This window comes from Astyanax mexicanus, chromosome 20 (assembly GCF_023375975.1).
Source record: "Astyanax mexicanus isolate ESR-SI-001 chromosome 20, AstMex3_surface, whole genome shotgun sequence".
Classification (NCBI taxonomy): Eukaryota; Metazoa; Chordata; class Actinopteri; order Characiformes; family Acestrorhamphidae; genus Astyanax; species Astyanax mexicanus.
Window position 1 is genome coordinate 38,615,725 of NC_064427.1, and position 15,584 is coordinate 38,631,308.

Genomic DNA, 15,584 nt, shown 5'->3' on the forward strand with positions numbered 1-15,584 from the left:
TTTCATAAAAATACCTGGATCAGCTTAGGGCGTCCCTAATGGACATTTTAGTAAATGATGAATTATATTTCTGGGGCATTATAATAAAGCATTACTTTTGTCCCTTTTCTTACATTTTCTTCTTTCTCAAAATCAAATAATTGTATAATATAATATAATATATATAATAATATAATATATATAATAAATGTAACTAAGATAATCATGTTAAAAATCTCTTGCAGCACAAGATAAGGGCATAGCCAACATAACTACAATTTAGCATGAACAATGTGTGGACCTCAAAGAATTATGTTCGAAAAAAATCCCAGAAATGTGGTCAACCAGGGAGAATTCCAGAATTAGAGACTAGCCTAGCTATTAAATAAGTGTTTTATGGAGATATTAGTTTTAAGATTAAGAGAGGAGGTATTTTTTTTACTTTATGCCACCCCATTACAAGTAGTAAGTTATAAGCATAAGTGTTTTTTTTAATGGGATGTGTTCAAAAAAAGTACTAAGTAAGTAAGTTTTTATTCTATTCAGGTTTTCTAGGCAGACTGTCCTGATTCCTTTTTGTTGGCCATTGCTTGTGGAATTAAATTATTAAAAATAAAAGTGGACAGGCCAAAATTAAAGCAGTCAAATTACTCTTTAGCAAAAAGCAGATTTTCCCAGTTCAGTAAAAACTTTAGAAACCTAGCAGGTAATCCAGTCAGTAAAGCGGATAATCTGATTATTATTCATTAGATATAAGATGGCATTACAATATGCCATCAAAAAGTTTTGATAATTGATTTACAGTCGTCTGTCACTGACTGATATTTTTCATTAGATTAACTGGAAAATTCATTTTCAGATGTTATGTATACTTTTGATAGTTCTATTGTGGCTTTTATATTGTTTAAATTGTGCCTCTTTTTTCCATTACATATATTAAAAAGCCTAAATGTATAAATTGACTTTTTTTTTTCAAAGAAAACATCATTGTTTGGCAAATTTTATTTTGTTATTTTTATTTAACTGTATATTCTATATTGTAATGTAAATGTTCCATACGTATCTTCCATCCTTATTATAGAGTATCACTACTCCACTAAACCACTAAAGCAATACATTTGTACATGGTTATGGTTATGGTTATGGTTCATTGAGCTCCATTGGCTCATTGAGCTCCATTGGCTCATTGAGCTCCATTGGCTCATTGAGCTCCATTGGCTACCAGTTGATGCTCGCATCAAATTCAAAGCTCTTACAATCGCCTACAAGGTGATGACAGAACAGCTCCTTCCTACCTGCACTCACTCCTGAAGACTTACGCTACCTCCCGGCCGCTGCGCTCCTCCAATGAACGTCGCCTCGCTTTACCAAACAAACATTCACACAAAGCAATCCAGACTGTTCTCATACAGAGTTCGCCAATGGTGGAACAAACTACCTTCTACTACCAGATCAGGAAAATCTCTCACTATCTTTAATAAACTCCTGAAGACAGAGCTCTTCAAAGAGCACTTACTCTCCTAACACCTCTAACTAACTACCTTCTACTACCAGATCAGGAGAATCTCTCACTATCTTTAATAAACTCCTGAAGACAGAGCTCTTCAAAGAGCACTTACTCTCCTAACACCTCTAACTAACTACCTTCTACTACCAGATCAGGAGAATCTCTCACTATCTTTAATAAACTCCTGAAGACAGAGCTCTTCAAAGAGCACTTACTCTCTTAACACCTCTAACTAACTACCTTCTACTACCAGATCAGGAGAATCTCTCACTATCTTTAATAAACTCCTGAAGACAGAGCTCTTCAAAGAGCACTTACTCTCCTAACACCTCTAACACACTAACTACTTCTAACCTCATTTCCTTCTTCCCCTCCTTCACTTCTCTATCCCCTTACTTCCCTTTGACCTCCTTTAAGCCCTGTCTAAAAATGTTTTATCTTTAACTTCTATTAATTTTGTACTTCACTATTGTAAGTCGCTTTGGACAAAAGCGTCTGCCAAATGTAATGTAATGTAATGTAATGTAAAATGGTTTAGGAGAAGTAGGCTGTCTGGGTATGTGTTGGTATTGTGAGCTGGTGAACCTGAATCTGAGACAGTGTTTTATTCTTAAAATTACTTTCTTAGTTAGAGAGTGGAATTGGATCAGGGCTCTGCAGTGTAAGCGCATGTGTTTCCACTGATTGCTTTTTTTTTCAGAGCTCTACCCAAACAGGTGTGTGGAATGCCTGAGCTCATGAGTCCGTATAGAAGCCTTACTGTTGGTGCGCTGAAGAGTCCCTTTGTCAAAGGGAAGCAACTAGGAATTGCAGTGTGGTGGGAGATGTAGTTTAAGCATGGAGGAAAGAGGTACTTCTTTTTAACTGGATGAACTGAATGTACAAAAGTGAAAGTACATTGATCTAATTGCAGAGCTATTTTTTTTTATTGATGTCTTTTTGCCAGTCTGTGTTTAAAACCAGCAAAGTTTCATTTTTATGGGCTTTTATTGTTGAAAAGGCTTGTTTGTATGATCTCAGCTGATTCAGTATGATTCAGAATTCTTGGCTTTTCAGGAACTTTTCTTGGCAGCAACTCAAATAATCCACAAGCTTTAACAGCCAGTGTAGTGCTTGACATCTACACCCTGAGACTCTTTTGCCATTTTACTGTATATACTGTTCATTTGCACCCCTGGTCACTATACTACGCACCTAACTTAAATACAATACTTGCACAGGTTTATGTTTAGTGTTGTCATATCTGCTGATACCTCCTATACTTAATTTATTCTTTTACTGCACTACCTCATATCTACGACTGATTTCTTCCACACTTTGTATAGTTTTTGTATTTATATATTTATCTAAATATATTTTTAAGTCTCAGTTTAGAATGTTATAGTTTAGAGTCTTATATCCCTCACTGCTCTCTCTTATTGTACTACACTTATTGTTAGTTTCTACTGTTTTGTCTAACTGCTACTGGCTGCTAAATTTCCTTCGGGATCAATAAAGTATCTATCTATCTATAACTGGGATGAGATGTGCAGGTATTATGGGAACATGATCTGTGAATATAGATGTTTAGAGGGTGTTAATCTACACAGATTTCTCTATTGAAAACTCTTTATTTGGGTGAGTAAAGTGAGTAAGGCATTTATTAACAGTAAGCTTAGATTCCCAAATTTCTCTAGCACTAAGGCTAACTGATTGCGGCTAATGCTAATCCTACTCCAGCAGTGCTAGCTGGGGTTAGCAGTAGGCTACAGACCAATAATACTCAACTCTGAATGCCGAAAGCGCTAGCGTGGTAAGCAGGTAATGCTAATGGTGGTCTAGTACTCCAGACTCGGTGCTGGATAACTAAACTGAAACTCCTGTATAACTCTGTACTTCAGCGGAGTGACTTTACTGCTTCTCACAACCTGACGGATAAAATTTATACGTAAGGCGCACAGGGCTAAAAGTCGCACTGACAATTTTTGGGAAAATTAAAGGCTTTTAAGTGCGTGTTATAGTTTAAAAAAAAATGGTATGATAAATGATTGTAAACAGTGTTTCTCTGCTTGAACTTGTAGGAAACAATCTAACAAAGGTCCAGACAAATAAAATAACAGATATGGCTAGCAGTAGTAAATATACGATATGTGATCATGGTTAATTGTAAAAACAGTATATAAAAAATTAATAGCAACAAATCAGAAGATGAATAGTTGTACAGCTTATAACTTAGAGAAAGCTTAGAGAAAAGTATTATATGAATATAGAATATAGACTATATAATATGAATATTATCAGAGCAAATCTAATGACTCTCAATAATATTCATATTCCATAATAATTCCATAATTAGGAGAGAGCCAGAAGGTAACACAGACATAAGAGCACTCTCAAACACTGGTTTACAGTTCACAAACTTAAATGATGGCTTGCTTCTCTTCAGTATCACATTATACCACAATTCCTTATGTCTGTGAACCCCTGCATCTGCAGATATTGTCTAAGGGGAGTAATAATAATAATAATAATTACCAAAATGAATCTAATCAAACAAGTTGTAATAGAGTAGGTTATGAAGATTATGGTGCACTTCTTCTAGAAACTTTATTTTTGCTTTATTTTGAAACCCTAGCCACGTAACTGATCATAACAGATCATAATTTATTTTGTTAGAGATTTTTTTATAACATATCTATTAGAGTTGTTGAATAATCACAATGATGCTCAACAAAAGTGCACGAATTCTGAAAGTTTCTGGAGTTTTTAAAGCATCCAAACATGCACCTGGACTTCAGACCACGGGCCGTGAACTCCAGACCATGCCAAAATAATCTGTGAATGCAGCAGCTTCTTGCTCAGTAAACGGTGGGTGTGGCTGCAGCTGCTGTGGATACAGATAAAGCCGGTGATTACTGCGGATGGTGTGAGAAGCCGAGGCAGCTGGGATAGCTCCAAGCCAGCTGTGAGGACTCAGAGGTAGCAGAGACCAACACAGAGCATAAAACTGTTGAGTCACTGTAGTTCTTAGTTCTACTGCCAGTAGAGCTGCAGTAGAGAATAGGGGTGGGCGATATGGCTCTAAAATAATATCACCATATTTCATGGTATTTTCACGATTACGATACTTTTAACGATATGACAAAACACTGGATTAGAAAAATATTTAGAATTTTATTATTGCATTAGATATGATATGGCTAACTGAGATATTAAAAAAAGAATTTTATCAGATTTATAATAGAGGTTAATGATCCAGAATGTCATGACACTAATAATGCACTCTATATATATCTCCATATATCCAGGATTAATGTGAAATAAGTGATACTGGTCTCTAGTAGATAAATAAACAGTAAAAAAAAAAAGTAGTGATATGGCACGATATTTCAGGGAATAATATCGCTCACGATATTCAACATTTTACGATACGATATGGCACACCCCTATTAGGGATTCATTTGTTGGAGATTATTCTAGTCAAGCAGATTTTTCTTTCTTGGTCAGTTATTGTGCATTTTAATAACAGGCAAGGCAAGGCAAGTTTATTTATATAGCACCTTTCATACACAACGGTCATTCAAAGTGCTTTACAAATTAGAAAATACACAGAGAAGTCAAATAAAAAAAAAAACATGTAAAAGATTAACAGTAAAAATGGAAATAAAAACTAAAATAAGAATAAAGCATGATTGATTCAAACATGATTAAAACAAAGAGAATTCAATTAAAAACATGTAAAAGAACAACAAGGAATTGGAAATAAAAATAAAATAAGAATAAAGCATGAATAAAACATAATATAAAAGTGCCGTTACAGAATAAAAGTGGGCGGAGCTGCAGTGTTTTAAGTTAAGCTGAAAGCCTGATCAAACATGTAGGAGTTTCCACTGGTCAGAAAATTTAGAAAGTTTAATGATTTTTTTTTTATTCAGTAAATGTAAAACTTTTTAAATGCCTGCAATTGTAATTCTTCTGTATTTAACAAATGTTACATAACATAAAGTTAAAACCATGCAGGAATACGTGTTTGGCTCTGCTGTCTCTGCAGAATGAAGGGTTGAGACGATTACAGATGTGATAACGTCTGTCTGAGGCTGCCAGTAAGAGGCCATCATCAAGGCTAATTTAGTTTAAATTGCTGCTTTTATCTATTTTTGGCCTTCTTGATACAGGAGCCAGTGGGGAGGGCAGCAGCAGACAGTCCACAAATAAGAACAAGAACATTTTAGAACAATTCAGAGAAAAGAGAAAAGTGTTTTTGGTTACCTGCCAAATTCCACGTGGAAAACACATTTGTACCAGAACGTGTAAATCTACTCGGTCTTTTTTTATTTTTGCCACTCTGAGAGATAAGCATCACATTCTTTCTGAGCACTGTCGGCATTCCAGCACTGATCAGACCCTAACTATTTTTGTCTGATGGTGACAATTGATAATGTAGTGAACAGTTATGTAATAGCTTTTATCCTTTTTTTATCTTTTAACCGAATAATCAACCTAGTTTTACTCATCGTTCATGCAGCTGGCAGTTTATAGGCAAGAATGCGCTTCTTCAGACTCTTTGGGTCCTATCGTACACCCTGTGAAATGCGCGTTGCGATGCTCTTTGGTATCTTAAACCCCATCAACAGTCTATTTTTGCATCTTGCGCACACGTCGTTAAAATATAACTGGACTTTATATATAGGAATATATTAACGCAGATGGGTGTGGTGGTCTGGAAGTGAGGTGTGTTCAGGTAAATTTCTGGCGTGTTTTTATCTTGGTGGCGGGAAACTCAGGTACGCTACTGATTGAAATGAACCCAGACAACAGTCAACAGTCAGTCGTGCAACCACGTCTGGATCACCATGCAAACTGTGCACCCAAAGCAAAATACCACATACCATCAATTCTTTACCACAGCAAAAAACACCTCGTCCAGAGTCTTGAGAAATCAACTATTAAATAAAATATACCTTAATTTTGCACACAGTAACTATAAGCTGTTATTATTAGTTATATTTATTTCTGACAATTATAAAGATTTATATTCATGTTCAGTACCTGGGCTTAATTACTGTAGCTTAGTATAGCAGATATAGACATTCAGCTGTTTAAGAATTTGCTATTTTTTAACTGAAATTTACATTTATATTCTAAATTCTTCAAAAGATATATAGTTATGTTATTATCACCAGGTCACATTTATTAAAATAAATTAATTTATAAATTAACATATTAATGGAGCGCGCATGCCTCATCTCTTGTGCGCTGCGTCTCGTCTTTTTTGCAGAGTTCAGAGCAAAGCTACAGAGAAACCTCAGTTTAGTAACATAAACTTAAGATGAGTAAGGACCTATAGTTAATAATGAGAAATTTAAAATGTATTAAAAAAGGAAAAACTTTAAATTCACCTCCCAAAAATGACTCAGTATTTAGTTGAAACCACCGCAGACAAATTGCCCACAGTCTAGACTGTGTTGTGAATTGGAAATTGTGTTGTGAATGGAAAACCTGGAGTGCTATGGACTGTGCTAATATCTTCTTTAGAAACAAATCCAGGTTCTTTTTGAGTTTTGTTTTTATTATTTTTCACAGTTGTCAGGTTTGAGTATGGAGGAAATATGATGAGTGCTTTAATTCTGTCTGCTGTGGAGCAACAATCTGCCACAACTATGTGTGACAGTCTGTCACCCCTAGTAGTGATATGAGGGACACTGTGCAGGACATCCTGCTGCTGCCCTCTTGTCAGGGCTTCTACTTGCCATTTGTCAGCAGGATAATGCTAGCCCGCACACATTAAGGGTATCCCAGGAATGTTTGCCCCAGATATTCTTCACCATTCGATTCAATTGCAGGTCTGAATGATAATGATGATAATGATGATAATGAGTGATAAATTGCACTGTACTTGTTGTGTTTGCTTAACACAAGCTTAACCATAATTAGTGTCTTTTTTAAGCTGTTACTGTTATAAATAGGAGTTTTGACCTATTTTCTAAAAATGAGAGGTTTTAGCACAATGTGCTTTGCAACTCCAAACATTCCAAATGCAGAGAAAGATAATTTATTTTGTTATAGTTTGTGTCTGACAGGTTGATCTATAGCCGTCCTCTTTTACTCTGTTACGCTGTTCTATCATGTCCCATCTTTTCTGTTCTAATAAATTCCTCCTCTTTTTCTTTTTTATTTTCCTAAAATAATAAATATAGATGCATGCATGTATTGGGCTTTCTCTTGTTTTGATTGTTTGGTTCTTATACATTCTTATTCAATGACGCCCTCTCATTCAATGTTTTTCTTTATTTCCTTATTTTATGCATTTTCTACACTGCTGATTCATATTAAATACATGAAAACAATTAAGGGAAACATTAAATTACGTAGTAAACAGTAAAAAAAAGTCTGTTCTTAAAGCTCAATGTGCTACTTGGAAGAATCTAAAGTATAAAACATATTCTGGTTTGTTTAACACTTTTTGTTTACAGAATAAATCTGCATGTGTTTCTGTATAGCTTTAATACAGTCTTTGACAGATATCAAATTTACTGTGTTAAAATATCATGAAAAAAGAAAACACATTGAACAAGAAGCACATTGTGCTTCTGTCTCCAGCACTTTGGGTATTGCGGTACAGTGACAAATTAACGATTAATCGAAAATGAATATTGTAGTCGACAAATTTAAAAAATCGGCATTGTTGATTATATTGATGAATCGGTGCAGCCCTAATGAGAAGAATTTCTTCTATAGAGAATAGAGAATAGTATGTTTTTGGGATCTGCTGCAGCTCCTGTTTTCTGTAGAACTGTTAACCGGATTTGGCACAGATTCATCAGATAATTTGCAGTCAGGAAAGCATACACATGATAGGAATAACTGAAAAAAAATCATATAAATATATATACGCACTGATCTGTTTTCTGGCTGAACCTCACAACCAATTTTACAGTCCAATTTATCATGCAAGTATAGACTATTATTTTAATTGACACCACTAATATACATATAATTGCATTTTACATTTCCTACATTCATTCTTTTATGTACATTTAAATATCCACTATAATAATTTACGTCTGAGGAAAAACAAATGTGATTAATCGCAGTTAATCACAGATTTTTGTTGTGATTAATCGGATTACATTTTTTAATCGATTGACACCACTAGTTTTAACTGCTCACTCGCAGTACAGTTAATTGACGGTATTGTTTTAACAGAAAATCCATTTTTTTTAGTTATTCTACAGCATGTCTGTGTTTATCGTCCTCTCGCAGTGTGCTGTGTCAGCCAGCAGAGGGTGAGGTGATGTAATCCCCATCCCCATAAACTCCTGCTTAGAGCTAAGCAAACTCAGGTCATGTGACCCCACACACACACACACTCTTACATATAATCTGGGCCTGGAGATATTTTGTGTCTCTGAATGTTGCAGCTGACAACATTTAACATGAGGCTGGTCCTGCTAAGACTTAATTTCATTCCACTGTTAATAACTGAAAATATAATGCTATAATAATGCATTTACAGTATTATTTTTTAAGAGCAATAAACCATTAAGTATTAGTAACATTTAGACACTGCAATTGGAATCTAAAATATTTAAATAAACTGAATAAAAATTAAAATAATAATAGTTAAAAAATGTTGACTGACATACCAGCTAATTTGTCTATTGTGGCGTTTTTTTTTTTTTTACTATGTAAACAGAATGCGTAAAAATGAGGTCAGCAAATATGTTGCATAATAACTTAATAACATAATTATTGTGACAGGCTTAGTCAGCATTTTTTAGAGATCAGGTGTGCTGTTTCTCTCATGACTGTTGTTTAGAGGAGACAAGCCCATGCAAAGGACAATGAAACAGATAAACTGTGAGAGCCCTATTGTAGTGAGCTACTATGCTTGATTTAGGGTGTGTCAGTGTCAATGTCTTTGCTATCATAACATCGAGAAAAGTATGCCTTGTGAGGCTCAAAACGTGCAAAAGACATGTACTAATTCTCTTAATTAATCATAGGTGTATTTTAGGCGTGATGTGAGCCTGTCACTAGCTATTCTCTTCAAGAGCTGGGTGTGCTCTGAATTTGATGTATTGCTATTAGAGTGGTGCAGCACTTCTGCGTGTCTCGGCAAAGAAACACATCTGCTCGTTCAGGCTGTCAAGGTGTGCAAGCAGGTCATTTACGGGAACAGCAATGTTATTTTATTATGTACTCTGTTTGTTGTTGACGTAAAAGTTGGGTTTGTGCACTGCTGTGGTTCCTTGTGTGAGTGTTAAACACTGCATTAGTATCCTCCTTTCAGTTAGCACATTGCTAATTGCATCTTTGTAAAAAATGTGGAAGAGCTGAGGAATAAAGCTCTTTTTAAAATATGAGTTTAGAAGAGTTACATTTTTATAGGGTCGTGACTTTGCTCATGGTTTATCAGTAACTTAATTTGCCCTATAAATTCTCCCTTTAGCAGTAACAATATTTATAGTAGCTGAGACATTCCTGATCATTTTCACATGTGATTATGAGTGTGTACAGATGTCTTTCTCTGTCTGAGTAACATCCAGTGGAAGTGGAATAATTTCATGCTAATGCTAAGTAGACTGTCACCCAGCAAAAACTATTTCACTTATAGTACTAGAAGCCTGGTGTTACTGTACACTTTGTGTCTGGGCCATGTTGAGAATCAGAGTTGTCTGTTAACCAGCTTTATTCATTGCACAACATAATAAAGTTCGGATGGAGATATAGTGAAGAATGTGCGCTATGCCTCCTGCCTTCTTTATTTTTCCATCTACTTTGTGAAAAACAGCCTCGGAGTATGTTGCTGCCACCACCATGCTTAACAGTTTTTATAGTGTTCTTGGAGTTGAATGCTTGAACTTTATTTTTTCAAATATCTTTGTCTCTTCTGACCATAAAAACAGCTTCCACTCTGTTGAGGATGACGAAAATTTGAAAGTTTTAAGTTTTCATTTTTTTTTTTATTTACCCAGACTACACCATGGCCCAATCCCATTTCACCCATTGGATATACTACTTACCCCTACCCTTCTGTTTTGCACATTCACACCAAGGGGTAGGGGTGTCCTGATTCTTGTTAGGCTGGAGGGTTGGGGAAAGGGATAGGGCTTGTTAGATTTTTCAGAGGCACACTTCAAACTGAGGGGTATTAGACCTTAGCTGCTACACAGCCTAAAAAATGCCTTTTCTACCAGTCTAAACTGGCTTCGCTCGACAGCAGTTATGGCATGTTATAACTGAGATCTAGATCAGGCTGCAACCAGATAAAACAGTAGGATACTCAAATATAGATGCATGTGTTATCTGCTAAACTAAGCAGTTTATTACTAGGACTTGTAAAGTAGTAACTCCAGCCCTGGGGTGTGTATTTTTGGTCTAACATAGCTAGCGGTTCATTATGCTAGGTTAGCTAACTACTGATAAAATTCAGTAAAATAATGTGACTTGTCGTTGCTTGCCATGGTACACGTTACTGAACTCGTCTTGCACTGGATTGTGTAGATTCAGCCACCTCAACTTGGCAACCTGAGTAAGCTACGCGTCTGGGGAGGGGTGGGAAGGTCAGACGACTCTGTGGTGTTTTAAAATTTTACTGCTGTAGCTATTTCACACGCTTGCTCTCATTTCCTGCTGAATGAGTTCTTGGAATCTGCAGTTATTTAGAAACGTCTCTGAGAGAGATCTTCCCATTTGTATTGGGTGATGGTTTATCCCAGAGACTGTAAAAAAGATGGACACCGTGTCTCTGTTCCCATTCATTTAATGAAAATGAAGCCAAAATCTTCCTCCATGTTGGCGATCCTGAAACCCGAGTCTGTGGAGAGACCGCCTACTCATTTAAATAACCCCGCCCCTGAGGGCTGCCTCGAGGTCACAGGCTGCAGAGCGGAGCAGAGCGGAGCTGACGGTCTGTTATTGGTCCCGCCCATAACCAGCCCTTTTACAATAACCACACCTTTTTGAATAGAGCTGAATAACGTTTATAAAAGTTTAATAATATAAGCAGAGGTTACATTTAAATGCACCAGCTGCTGCATTTAAATAATGGAGGTAGAATTACAGTATATTAGAAAAAAATGTGATTGAAAGTTGTTCAGTTTTGCCTGTTTTGAAACCTATGGGGATGGGTGGGGTTACACAGCTTTCTGAAACCGAACAGCAGGGGGCGCCCGACCTGTGGTGGCTTCACTTTAGAGAGACAATGCTCTGTCCAGCTATACACAGTCTATGGTTTATCCAATGAGAATCTTCTAGCTGTAGTCAATCATGATCACTAACAAGACGTTGAGAGGCCATCTGTGCGGAGGTAAGGTAAGGTAGGTAAGGTGAGGTAAAAGGCATTGATTATTCAGCAGTGAAATATAATCTACGTGGTTGAATGTATAGTTTTGACCCTTTATGTATGTATGTATGTATGTATGTGAGTATGTACTGTGCCTCAGCTGTTTTTGTTTCTGATGCTCAGTTTAGGTTCAGCTAATGTCTCAGTAGAGGCCATCCCAAGGTCACCATGCCCTTCCGCTCTGACTCCCAGCAGAACGTTGTGGGGACGTTCTCTCCTGCCACTGCGGAGTAAACACTACGCAAGCACTCGGCACAGTGCAGGACACGAGGGATGAGTTTAGTTCAGTTCAGAACTCCCTCTCCTAGTGCTCCCAGTGGTCTGAGCAATGCTGTTTCCAATGAAACAGTTTCATATTTATATATTTGTTCCATATTATTCTGTATTTTAGATGAGATATTTGTTGATTAAGAGTTTTGGAGCATCAATGATGATCACATTTCATGTAATCAAGCTTTATCAGCACCTGAGTGAATTACAGCCTGAGATCCAAAGAGTGTGATGTTATGTATGAGCGTAAACATCATAGGAAGCTGGTTGTTAGCGTTATTAGCGTTGTTAGCGTGATGCTGCAGAGCACTGGCTCAATGTCTCCATTACTGACCGCTCAGCGTGTGCAATTAGCCCCACCCCCTCTCTGTCTCTTCCTGCTGCTCTCATTCTGTTTCTCTCTATCTCTCTGTTTCTCTCTCTCTCTCTCTCTTTCCCACTCTTCCCCTCTTTGCTCTCAACCGCGTTGCGCAGATGCTAGGAGAGCCAATCCTCTTAAAGTAAAAGCAGGGAGCGAAAGAGAGTGAGAGAGCGAGGGAGGGAGGGAGGGAGGGAGAGCGAGAGAGTTGTTGACGCTCAGTGCTGACACAGGATGAGACGGAGAGAGCGCTCCATGTATCTGTGCAAGGAGGCCTCTCTCGCTCTGACCGCGCTCTCTCTCCTCTGACTCTCCTTCATCCCTCCTTCATCCCTCCATCAGCTTGTCGCTGCAGTGACGGAGCAGACATGACCAGCCAGCAGGACTCAGGCTTTTTTGAGATCAGCATCAGGTCCCTTCTTAAATCCTGGAGCAGCCGTGAGTACATCATACGGCTACTTATATACCTGTCTAGCTCTCAGACGCTCAGGTCTGCAGTGGGACACTGTGAGACAGGGGGCCGGCAGCATTGAACCTAAAACAATAACACACAGGATTGTGGGAGCATGATATGTACAAAAGGATGTTGATTTAAGTCAATTTAAGTTCTTCAAATGTTCTTTCTTGAAACTTGAAGCTTGGCTGCACTTATTTTACCCTGAATAAGAAGTAGTTTGATGTGTGTGTGTGTGTGTGTGTGTTTACTCTGGACCTTTCGCTACTTAGCTCTGCCTCGCTCTGCCTCCAGTCTGGTTATGTCACGTGAAAACAGCCTGCAGCATGAAGAGCTCCCTCTGTTGAGGAATGTGGGTAATGCAATTGGAGTTTGCTTTTATTCACAGTGTGCTTAGTATATAAACTCACATAGTGATAACGATAAACATAGGATTTAGCTTACAGCCCTGTTCACAATATTTTTCAGGTGGTTTTTTTTAAGTATTTTTGCAATATGTTTATTTTTGCGATATAAGAAAATGCCAAAAAATACTGTATTCATACTCTACCGCTGTAACGCCAGGTAGTGAGGAGTGACGCAAGCCGAGTAAAATAAGCAAACAGGTTTATTAACAGGCAGTATAACAAAAAACAGTAAAGCCAGGCAAACAAAGATCTCACCGAAAACCAAAGACGTAGTCGAAAGTACAGTCCGAGTTCGTAGCCGAGTATCAGTACAACCATGCAATAAATCCAATAAGGGCAAGACAAAAGACATAAACCAATAATCCAAAAAGAGAGTCGTAACCATAAAGCCAAAACGAGAAACGATAGGAGAACGCTTAGTATGCAACATCAGTTAACAATACCTCGCGGTGTTTGTTTACATACTGCGGACTTAAATACCGGAGCTAGATGGGTATGAACCGGAACTAACTCAGAACACAGGTGAATCAGAGCGTCGGAGCGAAATGTGATTGGGTGAAGTAGAACGGATACTATTGGTGTCATAATCAACGGGAATCTGGGAAATGGAGTCCGGTAGTGTGGAAGGAGAACGAGGCGGCGTGACAACCGCATGTTGAACGTTTATTATGAAGTATACCTATAACATAGGCCTGTCACAATAGCTGTTTTTGTTTGAATATACAGCTCTGGAAAAAAAGAGACCACTTAATAATGATGTTTTTCCCCGATTTTACCAAATTAAAAACCTCTGGAATATAATCAAGAGGAAGATGGATGATCACAAACCATCAAACCACCAAACTGAACGGCTTGAATTTTTGCACCAGGAGTAAAGCAGCCTAAAGTTATCCAAAAGCAGTGTGTAAGACTGGTGGAGGAGAACATGATGCCAAGATGCATGAAAAAAAAACTGTGATTAAAAACCACCAGGGTTATTCCACCAAATATTGATTATTTCTGAACTCTTAAAACTCTTTATGAATATGAACTTGTTTTCTTTGCATTATTTGAGGTCTGAAAGCTCTGCATCTTTTTTTTTGTTACTTCAGTCATTTCTCATTTTCTGTAAATAAATGCTCTAAATGAGAATATTTTTATGTGGAATTTGGGAGAAATGTTGTCTGTAGTTTATAGAATAAAACAACAATGTTCATTTTACTCAAACATAAACCTATAAATAGCAAAATCAGAGAAATTGATTCAGAAACTGAAGTGGTCTTATAATTTTTTCAGAGCTATATATATATATATATATATATCATCCCTGAAAAAATGCGATAAACTACATAATTTATCATATAACATCATATTAAGGCCATTTTATGCATCTGTTTGAAGATAATATAATAGTATAATAACAATGCAGCTAAACACTTAAAAAAAAGCAAATACCTTTTTTATTATTAAAAATATTCACACAATGGAATTAAAAGTAATAAACTTTTTTTTAAATGTCCTAAACAAATAAAGAAAAACATTTTGGGTCATCCACATGTTCTCTAAAAACAAACAAAACTGTAGACTTTTGTTAAAAATAGGAACTTACAAGGTGTATACCATAATCATAATGTAAGAAAATAAATATTGTAACATAAAAAAAAATAATGCAAAATCTACCACAATACTAAAGTGCAGAATATTTATTGCATGCATATAAAGTGCAAATATAAACATTTAGACAAAAATACTCTTAATGCTTCACAGTAAATAACAAAAGAAATACAAAACAGACTGATTTTAAGACCTTACTGCACTGCTTTTTTAATACCACTACAAGTGTGACTCTGTGGGACAGACCTGTGCTTAAAGCAGTACAGTAACTTACAGTAAAACAGACATAATGGAAGCTAATAGGCAGATTGATTGGGCTTTGAAAAGAGTAGTCCATGTGGAAAAACTAGACAAAATATGTAAATTAAGACAAATATATGTATATTAAGCATAAAAAAACTGCCAATGGGGTAAGCAAAATTTTCTTAGTAAGATTTCTTACAGAAAGCAATGGCAAAGTCTCAAAATGAGTGAAGTAACACCTAAATCAAGCAAAAAAGTCCCTGTTATTGGACACAAGAATCAGAATAACTTGATTGCTGCTTGATTGTGTTTATTTTGAGTTCAAATTACTTAAAATAAGGTACAAATTCTAAGTACGAAGGATTAAGATAATTATCTTTAAAATAATCAAAATAATCTAACACTTACACACAATGCTTAGTAAGAGAAAAAGTCTTATCAGAGAA

At 36.5% G+C, this 15,584-nt stretch overlaps 1 protein-coding gene across 6 annotated transcripts in view; it reads left to right on the forward strand.

The window, feature by feature from the left end:
- Positions 1 to 15,584, forward strand: part of fryb (furry homolog b (Drosophila)) — a 163,511-nt gene that overhangs the window by 15,203 nt on the left and 132,724 nt on the right. The window contains exon 1 of one of the 6 annotated variants that reach the window (XM_049468898.1): positions 12,649 to 12,879. The exons of the other annotated variants lie outside the window; for them this stretch is intronic. Within the exon in view, the coding sequence (XP_049324855.1) occupies positions 12,810 to 12,879 (70 nt within the window). The 5' untranslated portion in view covers positions 12,649 to 12,809. Of the gene's footprint in view, positions 1 to 12,648; positions 12,880 to 15,584 lie in introns of those variants that run through there. 6 annotated transcript variants of the gene reach the window in all.